General features: G+C 39.6%; 1 protein-coding gene across 3 annotated transcripts in view; it reads right to left on the bottom strand.

The window, feature by feature from the left end:
- Nucleotides 1-14,307, bottom strand: part of acsl3a (acyl-CoA synthetase long chain family member 3a) — a 21,908-nt gene continuing 7,601 nt past the window's right edge. For all 3 annotated transcript variants that reach the window (XM_086035491.1, XM_086035490.1, XM_086035489.1), the window contains exons 4-15: nt 11,602-11,711; nt 11,256-11,394; nt 9,731-9,881; nt 9,073-9,196; nt 7,141-7,212; nt 5,244-5,383; nt 4,050-4,222; nt 3,461-3,535; nt 2,456-2,644; nt 1,753-1,867; nt 1,427-1,584; nt 1-1,346 (exon numbers count right to left, since the gene is read on the bottom strand). In XM_086035491.1, coding sequence (XP_085891617.1) covers nt 1,189-1,346; nt 1,427-1,584; nt 1,753-1,867; nt 2,456-2,644; nt 3,461-3,535; nt 4,050-4,222; nt 5,244-5,383; nt 7,141-7,212; nt 9,073-9,196; nt 9,731-9,881; nt 11,256-11,394; nt 11,602-11,711 — 1,604 coding nt within the window. In that variant the 3' untranslated portion in view covers nt 1-1,188. The remainder of the gene's footprint in view (nt 1,347-1,426; nt 1,585-1,752; nt 1,868-2,455; nt 2,645-3,460; nt 3,536-4,049; nt 4,223-5,243; nt 5,384-7,140; nt 7,213-9,072; nt 9,197-9,730; nt 9,882-11,255; nt 11,395-11,601; nt 11,712-14,307) is intronic.

A 14,307-nucleotide genomic window follows, 5' to 3' on the forward strand; every position in this document is an offset into this window, starting at 1 on the left:
TAGTCGGAATATGTTTATTTCCTTTGGACTTTTACAAAGAAAAAAGGAAATTATAAAGTAAATACAGATTATTCTCACGAGCCACGTCTCCATTTACAGTAGCATATCGTGATAAAGATACTCTGTAATTTTATTACGTTTCATTACATTATATTCCATCCTGCAGCACAGCTAGAAAAAAAAAAGAAAAACTCATAAAAGGTTATAAAACTTTATCATGTTCCCTAGTACATGTACTGGTTAAGTTTAAGTCTCAGACTGGCCTTAGCTTATACTGGAGTCATTGTCTTCTTATAAAAAAGAAAAAAAAACGAGGGTGTGTTAAAAAGGGTTAATTCCTGGTGTTTAAAACATTTTCTGTAATCAAACGCCTTTCTTGGCTATGAATTAGACCTTTTCATGTTTGCACTGTTCATCAAAATGACGCTGGTTACAGAATACTGGAATACACATAAACAAATGAATTCTGGAGTGTGTGTTCGGAACACTGGAAAAGTACACTCTGTTATAGTACAATAGCTGACCAGACTAAACAGTCCATCTGTTTCCTACTTTGAAATAATCCCATTAGGTGCAAACTACTGCACTTCATACACATTCATAACAACGTGCTATTAAACAGTGCAATTATTCAGTGCTTTTGGAATCTATGTGCTAAACATGCTTGACGACAATACCATCATTGAGTTTGAACGCGTGAAATCAATATTCAGGCCAAAAGAACAAAAGACCTAAGCGTCTCCTGACCTGCAGGACAGACAAAATTATAATCATTCTGCGATTCCCAAAAAAGACGAATGTACAATCCTGTGCCAAAAATAAACAAAGCGTGCAATCAAATGCAATCGAAAGCTTCTTGCTGTGGAACTCGAGCGAGTTCAGCAGACAGCAACATCTTAGCGCAGCACAGTTTGTTTCATAACTCGCATCTGAAACAATAAAACACTTGACACGAAGGTCGTACACATGGACAAGAGAGGAAAAGGCAGCAGTAGACAAGTCGTTTGCACTTCCTGGAAACTTCATGTCTATAGTAGTATGCAATCACTCTGCTTGAGCTCAGCTAAAAATTCAAGTAGGCGTAATCAAAGTGGAGCTGGGGAGAGAGTCCAAAGATAAAACACAACCCATGTATTTTGGTACTTTGCACATTTCTACTTTGTGCATGAACTGCCATGGTCCATGACATCATTTCCCATTGTACATCCTTGCAATCTCATTCCGGTAATGGATTTCCAGCTCCCTTCGCTTGAGCTTGAATGCATCAGTCACTAGTCCCATTTCAGGAGTCCACATGTCTGGACTCAGATGGATCTTGCGAGGAATCTCAAAGCGTTCGAGTTGGGCTGAACGACGAAATATGGCTATTATCAGCACACCCCCGCAGGAGAAAAGAAAAATGATTCTGGATCACAAGTCTTCCTACCTGCTAGAGCGGCCTCGGTGACGACCTTGAGCACCAGCTCTTCCATCACCTTGTTTTTACAAAGCTCCTCGTGTGAGCCGCTGATGCCATATTGGTCAGCCAGATCTTGCAGCTGCTTCTGGTTGGGCACCACAAAGGCAATCACGTATGTCTGATCACTGCAGTGGGAGAACAAGTCAAACTCTCCATTGAGTCTCCTATTTTAATGCTTATGTGACAGAAAAAAAAAAACACCTTACAAGCATGGCTCAATACTGCACCTCTAAATGTGCTACCATACAGTATAATGCTGCGTGTTGGTGTACAAACGATGCATCGCAGCTCACCTTCTGGCATAGGCACAGATGTTGTCAACCAGAGCACAATTCTTTAATCCAGCTTCCACTTTCCCCAAGGGGACGTATTCTCCTATCAGCAGCTTCACAAGGTCTTTCTTACGATCTGGAATGACAGGTAAGACAGCTAGTGTTGTAACACCGCATGTGCAAGGACGCTGGCATGTATATCTCATGGTCAAGTCATCCATTATTTTCCTGTCCTTTTCAAATCCTTATTCAATCTAAAAGTGCTTTTTTTCGTGGCCATTATTTTCCTGTCCCTTTCAAATCCTTATTCAATCTAAAAGTACTTTTTTTCGTGGCCTAAAATTCAGAGAATGAATGGCTGGATAAAAACACCGAATATAGTACAAAACGTTTGTTTTGCCGCAGCGCCAGTAAACAGCTGCGACCAATTCTGGAACAAACAGACTTTGACAACTACTGTACAAAGGAAAGCTTTGAGTGCACTGTTTTCTGTCCGTTAAACCTGAGTCCAATGGTTCCGGATCCATTAAGTCAAGCTTATACATTGTAAATCTATATGATTATTACCAGTAGTAGTAAGTACCATGGTATTATTGTAACTAGTTGGCCTGATTTGCCAAGGTGGTTTTCAATAGGGCACAAGGCAAATCAAATGAGTCATTTACCACTAAAAGACAACTTGGAAAAAAAATCCAGTTCAATTTATACCTTCCTTTTATCTCACCAATGATCTTGAGGCATCCGTCTTCATGAAATTCTCCAATGTCCCCAGTGCAGAACCATCGTTGGCCATTCTCATCCACAAAGAAATCACTCTGGTCACCCTGGTTCTTATAATATCCCATAGTTACGTTGGGTCCACCAATTAGAATCTCTCCTCGTGGGTATGGCTTGTCAATGTGAAGGTAGCCCCCTGACAACACAATGTAAAAGTTATATGTTTGTGAATGAATTACATATATAATGACAACATACCGGGATGTAAAATCCTTCCCGTAAAATCAAGTGAGCCATAGACTCAGCTTTCTTTTAATTTTTGTTATCAGTATTTAGCAACAGTATTATAATACCCGACGCAAAATGTGTTCCATTTTCGACAGGAATGGGAAAGATAAGGTTCAAGGATTTTCTCACAGGGTACGAATTACATTTATATTTGAGGCCCACATTTTAGGGTAGGCTTTTGGAACGCTGAATTGATGCAAAATGAACGTAAGAAAAACGTGTCGCAAAAATGCAAGTTGTACAATCATCCTGGACAGATAAATAAAAGTAATCAATGATGGCTCAATATTGCCCACAGTGGAACCGCTGAAGTCAAACACAATCTGTTCTGCGATGTCCAACTAATTGAGAATGATTTTTTGTTGCAAACATAAAACCTTTACCACAGCCAATGTTTTGCAACATTTTCCATTTTAACATCTGTCACAAAATGAGCTACATGTATATTGGAAATCTTTACTGTTCAACCTGGACGTTTTTGTGCGACTGTAGGGGCATTTTTTTTTTCAAATTAATTTGGTCAAATCCAAGTTGTTTGACCCACAAGGTATTTGACTTTGGGAGAGTCCACTTTATTGCCATGTGGAGAGTTTGGCAACTCCTGACCACAATTTGCGTGTGATCCATGTGAGATGGAAGAAAGGCCAGAGACATTGTACATGTGCGTGTTGGCGGGTCCGGGAGGGGTTATTGGGGATTTTCTGACCCATACAGCCTCACTCACCCTCTACCCAGTCTTTGAGCTTGATCTCACAGCACACGAGCGGCCCTCCCACTCGCCCAGAGCTGTAATCCCACACTGAAAGAGATAAAATACACACACGTAGACACAATCAGGAAGCGCACGCGCATCAAGTAACAAGCTTTAATACCATAGCGACATGACCCGTTGGCCCTATGGTAGCGCCATCCCAGAGGAATGTCCAAACCAGTGGGCTGCAGGCTGATTTGTGGTTACAGTCCGTCTGGGAAAAGCTAGTCATATTTCAATCTGCGATTTCAAAATAAATTGGTAGGGAAGACATTCAAAAGGATGAGTCACAACTGGATGACAGAATTTGCTTTGTGTCACTGAATACAATATGCACATTATGCCGATATGCGCAGTGTCAACTGTGGAAATTGTTCATTAGTCATGTAAACCCAATTCCAATGAGGGTGGGAAGTTGTGTTTTTAAATGAATTGTATTCTGTGATTTTTCATGTTTGACAACGTCCCGAAATATTTAAAGACCATTTTTTATTCTCATGCAGCATGTATGTTTACCTGTGATACGACCAGCTTCACAGCTTTCAGTTTCTATTTTGCTTACCCTCGCAAACTGTTCCAGCCCCACAGGTCTCTGTCAGGCCATATCCTTGACCCACGGAGCAGCAGAAACACACATTCATGAAGCGTTGGGTGGCAGCGGAGAGTGGGGCTCCACCCGAAAATAACACGCGTACACGACCTCCGAGTAGAGCACGAACCTTTCTGAAGACCAATCTAAATGGGCACATGAGAAAATTGTTTGTAAACATATACTAAAAGTATGTATTGTTAGTATGTAGTAGGGACGGACCGATTATCGGCCGGGCCGATTATCTGCATCGATATTTGGCTTTTTGACAAACATCGGCATCAGCCTCTTTTAAAACTCTGCAGGCCGATAATAAATCAATTTAAAACTGTGGATATCAAAACAAAGATATGTGAAAGTTTAACATTGCTGTCATTTTGAAATTTTCATTTACTGTCGAAAACTACATGGAGCTATTGTTTTAAGTTTTCCTTTATCATTTTTAAGACATGCTGACAATCCTTGGTGCTCCTTGAACCTTTTGTTAGAATTTTATAACAGAGATGTAGACTGTCAAAAATTTCTAGTAATAATGATTTTTTTAATAAAGACATTACAACAAAGTTGAGTACATTTTTCTTTAGATTTTGACTCCAATAATTTCCCTTTTCACTGAAAATGAATATCGGCTCCAAATGTCGGGTTATCGGCCTCCTTGACTTCTAATCTAATAATCGGTATTGGTATCGGCCCTGAAAAAAGCATATCGGTCTATCTCTAGTATGTAGCATTGCCATTGAAATGCACTGTGATGCTTCCTATAAGGTAACATCTTAGTATGACACAAAGCAGTTTTAAAACGCTGCAAAGAACTAGCATCAGGTAAAAGTGAACATCACCATCTTTGTGGAGGCAGAATTTTTGACATGGCTCTCATAGTATTTCATGCTGCACAAGTATCAAATAAAGCGACCAGTGAGACTAAACTATACATTACGCTGGTCAACAGTAACTTTTCATCACTCTGTGTCCCTAAGTGTATATTTAAAAAATGGGTTTTCTTTTTTCTAGCACATCAGGATTTTGAGATATTTTACATTTTTCGTTTTGAAAATTGACCTACAGTATAAAACCTTGTGCAATATGGATTCTGATGAAAAAAAATGTGTGAACAATTGTTGGCCAGTGTCATTAGAATGCCGTGCTTCTAAAGAAACGCATACATACATGTCACACAGAGGTGTGCTGTGACCTTTGGCGAGCTGATCCAATTTGTAGTTGTAGGCAAGAGTGAAGAGTGTTTGCTGGACAAAGTTCATCTCCTCAACCTTGGCCATCACATTCTTATAAATGCGATCCATGATCTCCTGTCATCAGGCGGTATATGGATGGAGTTGAGACAGTGACAATAAGAGATGTGATGAGTGCTTATGACCATGAGTTAGTGTGAGAACAATACAGAAAAAAATATGCCCTAAAAAAAAAAAAAAAGACAAAACGTCTGGTCCTTATGGGTTATGACAAGGATGGGCAACTAGGGCCCACAGTTTGATTAATAAATACACTTCTTGAAAAACATACAAACAAAAAAAAAAAAAATCTATTTTTGGGGGGCAGGGGGGAATTAGAAACATGTTTCCTCTGCTAGAGTGGACCACTACATACGTCGCAGATTCTCATATACGCTTATTTATTTCAATATGTTTTTCTATACATGTTTTTCCTTTTGATTTTTTTTTTGGGGGGGAGAAGAGTTTTTCAAGGTGAATGTATATTGGAGGTTTATCAGTGAATTTTGAAGAATTTTTGGGTTTAACCTCTCCACGAATAAAATGACAGTACATGTCAGTGGATTTCAATTGTATGTGGATTTTCACTATTTGTAGGCCGGCGTTGTCCCTACGCCGCCAGACTAGCGGGCGTCCACTGAGTTTTAAGTTCATCATCATCTACCATTAAATGGCAAACATGGTTTAGTTGTGCTTGCATCTGGTCTTATCCTGCCCTGTACTACAACGTGAGTAGGGCTGATAATTTTTCTGGTGGATTTGGAATGACAAGCAGTACCAACATAGTACCTGTGAGTCGATTTTTGTGAAAAAATGAGTTCTTGCACTCAATGTTGGTGTGCTGTTCAGCAGTTTTGAGCCATCCCTAATTGAAAAAAACCCCAAGACAAATCATGTTATGTGGTTATTTTTTGAATGTCCATGCATCAGGTTAGGACGTGTGTGGTGCTATGTGTGCCCTACACCCCGTAGCACTGATGAAAAACTGTGGCCCCGTGCATCATATAAGTTGCCAATCCCTGGGTTAGTATGTCTGTTTGCCTGCAAAGCAATGGCAGTGGGAGAGGAAGTGCGCGCAGCATCCGTCGTCATATCACGGCTAACAATTTCGTATGAGTCTTTGTGAGGATGCGTGTGAGCAAGAGTGCATTTCGTGGGGATGACCACACGGGGCTTTCTCACGTTCTGTTCACAGCTGTGAATGGTTCCAGAGACTGGGGGCCTCTGCCCTTTGCTCTGCGACCACTGGGAGATGGGGGTTGGGAGGGTTTGTTGTATATATGAGTGTGCTGAGACAGAAAGAATACAGTGGGGAAAAGCATGTCGCCTGGAACTTGCCTGTGTGTAGAAATTCTATTGAAATTACCCATCCGTCTTTTGCTATATGGCTTATAGTGTTCAGGGACATGGAAGACCTCGAGTCTAGCCCAGCTAACTTCAGGCAAAAGCTCAACAACACCTTGGATTGGTCGTCAGTCAATCAAGGGCATTCACAGACATAGTAACCATTCGCACTCAAATTCATGTCATCACTGATGTTGGAACTGAATCCGTACTCTCTGCATGTAAGAATTATGACTGAAATCAGGTACCAGCAAGATACCATCTGCTCCATTGGCAATTTTTAATATGAAAGTCTGGAATTACAGAATTAGAGGCAAATGTCGCAACTGCTTATGTAATTGTGCTTGTAAAATCAAATTACAGTAGTTAGCTTTTAATCACCTGTCAAAAAAATACAGTGGATTTTGAATCTCACACACAAGATTGCCGGACTGGTAATAATTCAGCTTTACTTGCATTATACGGAATATGACAAGGTGTTGTGCACTTACAGGGACAGCTGCCATTATAGTGGGCTGCAGGATGGTGATATCTCCTTTGGTGCCTTTCTTGATCTTAGCTGACTGAGATAAAAAAAAAAAAGTACATATGTTAAACGTTCTAAACACACATGAACATGCCACTATGAAGAAAGAGGCTGCCAGTTTAGTGCATCATTTTTTTCATGTAAAAATCCTGCCAAGGCTTGTTGTGCTGCTGTATTTTCTGCCAGCTATGGCAGTCTTTTAAACTGTACATATTAATATATAGACATTTTCGGGACAATTAGCAACACCCTTTAGTTCACCCCAAATTGTAATTATTCATCTAATAAAGACATTTTGTTATGATACCAAGTTTGTTGGAAAATCTCAAAGCAACCTGTGATCGAGCACGCAAAGTTTAAAGCACTATGACAGAGGTGTCAAACTCAAGGCCCAGCGGCCATATCCGGCCCGCTAAATAAATTTATGAGGCCCACTAAAGAACTACTTCCTAAAGAACTACTTTCTTGCTCAAATTTGGACCTAAATGACAAATTTCACACTGAGATATTGCAATCATTTTTTGTTACCAAACCCCTTTTCAAAATGTAGTCATCCATAAGCTTCTTGCACTTATCAGCTGGTATTTTCTCTCACACTTCCTTTGCAAATTCTTCAAATTCTTGAATATTTCCAGGGTTCTTTTCCCCAATGGCAGATTGCCACTCATACCAAAGATTTTGAATCAGATTTAACAGGACTCTCACTGCTGGCCATTTCAAAACAGTCAATTTTTCCTTTTTAACGATTCCCGCATGCTTTTGAATGTAAGCTTTGGGTCTTTGTCTTGCTGGAGGACCCACGATCTTCGACTCAAACCAAGATTTTGACACTGAGTAGGACATGTCGCTCTTGAATGTCTTGATAATCCTCTGGTTTCATGATTCGCGTGTTACGATCAAGGCCTCCAGTGCCAGATGTAGCAAAGCAGCCCCAGAGCATTATGGATCCTCCACCATGTTTAACTGCTGGGAGGTTCTTGACAGTCCCATGCTTGTAAAACCTCTTAATGATATTATAAACTGTTGAAACAGTGATACCAAGGTCTTTGGTGATGGCTTTATACCCTTTGGAGGTCTTGTGTTTGCGAATTATCGGACCTCTGATGTCCTCGGACAGCTCCTTTGTCTTCACCGTTGTGATAAAGGAAAAGGGGATAACGCGGGGCGTTGTAAAACATGAAAGTCATCATTCACTGATTAATTTATCTCACATGGGCACAGACAATTTATAATAGGATTTTCTGTTGTGATTTACCCAAGGTGAGTCACAATGTCCATGCTGATTTACAGGAAAGGGTGACACAGCACATTTTAAGTGTTCATTTTTTTCCTCCCATTGATTATTATTGTAAACTGTTGTTTAACATTTGCTCTTTTGCATAAAACACAAGGTCTCTATAGAAAAGAAAATGTTTCACTTGATTCATTTTTTTCTGAAGATATTCCACTTTGTGCACTTTAACTTCATGGGTGCCAATAATGGTGAGCAGGACTTTATGCAGCCATAACAGCCCTCTGAGAGAAACCATAACTACCATGTGGCCCGGAACAAATACATTTTTGGACACCCCTGACCTATGGGATGGACAAGATGGAGCTGGGCCCCTCTTTACATTACAGTACATTAGTGACTCTGACCTCACAGGAGCGCAATTTGTTTTTGTTCTAAAGTGGAGTCTTGCTCCAAATGTTCTTCCATTTGCAGTTCCTGAAAGTAGAGCAGCCACGTGTCTTCATACTTTATGTCCATTTAGTGTATAGTGTACATATGTTGAAACTAAGCTGATCTTTCATGACAAGTTGCAGGAAATAACCACCAAATATGATCTTTTAAAAAAGCAATTTTTTTCTCATTAAAAGTTGATAAATGATCAAAATATGTGACAAGTGACCATACCTGGTCAGACAGAGTCTGAGGTGAAGAATAGCCAATCCTACAACCGTGAGAAATGCAAACAAGCTCGGCACTCAGCTCCAGTACATGGGCAAGAGGAAGGTAGCCAATGTAAGTGTCTTTCTCACTGTAAACAGACCAATATTCAGCCCAAGTTGTTCTGTCTGTTAATAACACATGCCAAAACATATTGGACCAGTGAGGCATTTACATTTTCTGTAGACTAAAAGCATTTGGGTTTGATATCCAAAAGATGAATATGAGACAAGAGATCAAAATTTCTGGCCGTGAAAAAAACATCGGTCTATCTCTAATCCAAATATGAACCTGTATCATGTTGTGATACTTTCTGGTAACATGAAAAATCGGCAGGTTGAAAAAAATTGTGTGTAACAGACACAAATACCTGAAAATAAAAGCTTAAATGTTGATCTCTTGTCTCATATTCATCGCTTCATGTCAACCACAGATGTTTTCATTCGAAAGCAAATATGAAGGACTTCGCCTCTCTGTTTCAATACTCTTTTTGGGGAACAGGGGAGTGTATATGAGAATGTCCAGAGTAATAGCAAGCAAGGAATGAGTGTCTTAACTGACTGTCATGGGCAATCGCACTAAGACGGTATTGAAACCAAACATAACAGTATATAAAACTGTGCACCTTAGGTTAGGTATCCGTTCAGCCAGTCCCGTGGTGGCCGCAATGATGTTGCTATGGGAGATCATCGCACCTTTGGGAATACCTGTGGATCCACTTGTGTACATGATGACCGCAATGTCGGAAGCGATAGGCGGATTTTGCTCACAAAGTGCTGAAACACAAACATAACATTAATATTCAAAGGATGTTTAAAGGTATATTAAAAAATTGTATATTAAAAACTCCTTGGATGCATGAGCACATCTTGAAGAGATTCTTTATTCTTTTGACACTGTGGTTAATACTAAGTCAGTCTTCAATAAACATACTCTGAGCTGTATTTTCTAGGTAAGATTATTCCACATCACAGCAACCTAACCAGGCTGCATCGGGCTCAACTGCTTAAAAAAAAAAAAGGTGTGACAGGTTTCTAAAATTCTACATCCAGTGCATATCCTTACCTTTAGCTGAAATAGGAAATGGCATGATGAATGTCACAACAACCAAGCCCAAATACTGTTATATCAGGTTTAAATTTTCAAGATTTTGAGATTTTACTTGAAGGAATCTTAAAAACAACAGGCCTTTGTTTCCTACTTACTTTTTTTTGTTGTAAAACATGCCAGAATGGATGAAATAATAAGAAACCAATAATGAAGGGCACTTTACCCAAAGGCAAGGATGAGTCGGATGTGAAAACGCATGTCAACACTCTGGGAAATGGAAAATCCAACAATTCCTATGAATCTTGTCAAACACCTCTAATTTGATTGCAATTTGATATACAAACCAAAATTATACGTAAGCACAGCTGGCCATAAAGAAAAAGCCAGATGAAAGAGAGTGAGGTTCTGTTTTTCCCTCAGACTGACATGTAGGCGTTAATGCTCGAAAATTGATGTCATGTGAAGTTCACAGTCCAGAGTGTAAACATAACTGCCCTCCCATCCTGTGCTCCATCTACACTGAATCTAATTCCTCCTATTCTCTATACTACACAGCTAAACCGAATTGCCCCTATTCCCCATAATACATAAGCATAACAGCGCTAATCCACTGGGATGCCTACAAAAAAAAAAAATACAACTGCAAGAGGGAACATATTCCTTAGCCATCTATATCGCTTGTAATGTGACACAGATGTGTACACTTCCTAATTCACATGACCAACTGGGACAGATACCAGTCCACACCAAGCTCAACCCCCATTTTAGGCTAGCTGTTTTAAAAGGAGCGGTAAAGTGTATGTATGTCAGTCATAAAAAATAATAATAATAATTTATATTTGAAAGCAGACACAAGGAAAGCGTACTAAGCAAAACTGGGACTATAACTAGATTAGATATGCTTGTGGTATTGGTCTTTGCTGGAATTGCAAAATGAATCTGTAAAGGGAATTTAGTCCGGGATTAGTGTCAACCAATAAAAAACATGAAATAGGAGTGCAGGAGAGATGCCAGTGATTTGACTTCATAATATCAATAGGGAGGTTGACACTACAAATAAATATTCTACTACAAGAAAAGTGTTCAGCCTGACTACTTACCGTTTTCTGTTCTGAGGCCAAGCCTCTGCACATCGGCCATATTGTGGATACTAATGCCACTGGGATAGCCGGGCCATGAGGTCAGAGTGTTGTCCACTAATATGATGCACTGCAGCTTTGGAACTTGAACTAGAATGGCCTGTCACACATGGTTAAAGTTATATTGTATTCGGAATAGGGTTCAGAGAGCAATGCATTGGGAGATGTTCCTGTAATGTTGGAAAAGAGACATGCTCGTATACAGTATACTTTACAAAAGTAAATTTTAACAGGGGCATTTTGTTTGTGTCCTGCATCACTCTACCACGCATTGCCTGAACGAGTGATTTTGGTGCTGTCTTCTAACCTTGAGTCTGGTCTCTAGGAGCTTTCTGCTGGTGATGATGTGAGTAATTTCTGTCTCATTCAGTCCGTGAGCAATGGCTCGACCCCCCAGTGTTGAATAGAAAGTAGCCACTGCAAACAAATTTCCAAAAACAACAACACAATAACTCAATAATAAAATATTCTAATAGAACAATTGCTATCAACCAAACTTCAGCAAGCTCTTTCAAAGTAGTGTAGAGTGGAACACTGTACCGGTAATAGTGCAAAAGCCTCCATAATGCCCGATTTCAAAAGTTGACTGATGACTACTGTGCTGCATGCATCTATCTATGTATCTATGTATCTATGTATGTATCTGTTACGTATGTATGTATTTATGTATGTATGTTACGTATGTATGTATATATTTTGATATCGCAAAGGATATACAGTAATCATAGGGACAACAGAGAGGGCGAGAGAGAGAGAGAGAGAGACAAGAGTGTGTTAATGGCCCTAAGGCTAACACTGAGATTTCAGGGACGGGGCTTGATGACATCACAGTCTTGCGTCATGGAGCAACAGTAATATTTCCTGCTGTGTGACATTGTGTATGAGGCCATGACACCTCCAGCCGTGAGATCTAGATTCAAAGCAGCATGTGTGAGACTTTTTTTTTTTTTTTTTTTTTTTTCGCCAAAGGGAGCTGCTTTCACTGTGAGGTTATTTCAATTTATTGATTTGATTTATTTGATTGATTGATTACTCATTTATTGGTGTAACTTAATGTTGCATTTCATCAACATATTAGCCTTGAATGAAACACAGTGTGCGACTTACTCAGTGAGAGTAGATAATGCTGCTACTGCGGCACTTTAATTCATAAAATAATGCGCAGTATAATCACATTTCCACCACTTTGGACAAAAATGCACTATATTGTGACGAGAGCATGCACGCACAGAAACACAAACTCACACACAGAGTTCACTGGGGGCCTTTGGCTGACTCCTTGATGGCTCTATCAACATCAGATGCTCACGTAGACTCACTCAACACTGACTATGACGCCATTAGCCTTCACTTGTTTGCCTCTCTTTCCTCCCTGCCGTTTCTTCCTCCCTCGCCCCCTCTCCAACCTTTAACTCCACTCGACATGTTCGCTTTCCACTGGGGTAGAAGTGTTTGTGTGTGAAAGTGAGAAAGATGCTCTCTAAAGATGCTTTCTGGCTTGTGCTTGTAGCATATTTTCAGTGTGACAGTTTAATGGAGCATAAACTAAAGAGCGCATTCGAAAATGAAAGATCCTTCAAAGAGAATTACAAAGAATTAGTGAATTTAAAGTGCAGCCGGGAATTCTTAAATAAATAAAAACTATTTTCAACAGTCATTGAAGAGTAAAGACGTGCCGAGTCGTTACAGTGCAACAAACGCGAACATATTAAAACTTTCTTCTGGAGATGAGGTTTAAAACATTCACCAATTCACACATTTCATTAACTATTATTCTGCAAGTCGAATACTAAACAGATGGTATAATCACAGAATGGTGTGTTCTATTATTACCACTGCTTAAGAGCAAATGACATCGTAATAAAACAGCAGGTTTCCATCACAAAGTGGATTTATGGTGACCAACTGGGGAACACTGGTTACTTATATAACAGTGTAACAGAAGGGACAAATTGACCTTATTCTGTCTTGTCATTTGCTCGCACGCATAAAATCACAATATGACCACCCAGACACACACAAACGCACTCCGTCAAGAGTTTAGTGGGAAATGGTTTAAAAAACAAAGCGAAAAATTAGAAATTTGCAAGCACAAAGAAACACATGGGAACTGAATCCACAGTGCCTGCACTGAAGTCAGGCGAGCGAATCACTGAAAACCGAAAGAAGCAGGCGAAAAACTGACTCCCTGAGCACATTACATTACATGATAAAGCAGCCGGTGTTTTCGTAAAATGCATACATAAAACAACAATTCTTTTTCAAATACTTTTCCTACAAAATCCAACTAAATTCTACAGAAGTTAAGTAAAAAAAAACATTTTAGACTATGTGGAACATGCTAAGTGCGAAAAACCTTTACAAAACACACGGTAGGTTTTAGAGAACCTAATATGCAGAGATTGGCACTTTACCCTATTTTGCCAGTCCGTCCTTCATAAAAATTATCATCTGTCCTCACTTTCCGTCTGTCTGCCCCCCAAACACACAAAAAAAAGAAGCGTCATTATTTATTTAAATAACATTATTTAAAGCTCAATAGCTGATTAATTTCCTATGCACTAGCACTTACAGGCTGGGAATATCATGAGTGGACTGAATTTTTAACAACTGTTTAACCAAGATAGCACTTAGCTGCCAAAACAAACACCCACTTCCGTCCTTGCTTAATCCGTCCTTTTTGAAAGACGCTGCCAAAACAAACACCCACTTCAGTCCTTGCTTAATCCGTCATTTTTAAAAGACTTCTCGTCCACAAAATCGGCGGACCGTTCTGTCCCTGGGACGGGATGCCCATCTCTGCTATTATGAAAAACATAAATAAAAGTTGTGGAAGATCATGCCCCATTTACTCATCAAAAGACCTTTTTATTATAAGGGGAAGTATACAATTCTAAACATTTATAACAACATTTTGAGAGAGGCCTACAAATGTGAAAATACAGTGCTCTGTAAATACTGAGTATTCAAAATCTAATAAGGTGCTAACAGCATTCTGTTCACCTTTGTCCTC

The sequence above is a fragment of the Filicampus tigris genome, chromosome 7 (assembly GCF_054856515.1).
Source record: "Filicampus tigris isolate MCC_2025a chromosome 7, RoL_Ftig_1.0, whole genome shotgun sequence".
NCBI lineage: Eukaryota > Metazoa > Chordata > Actinopteri > Syngnathiformes > Syngnathidae > Filicampus > Filicampus tigris.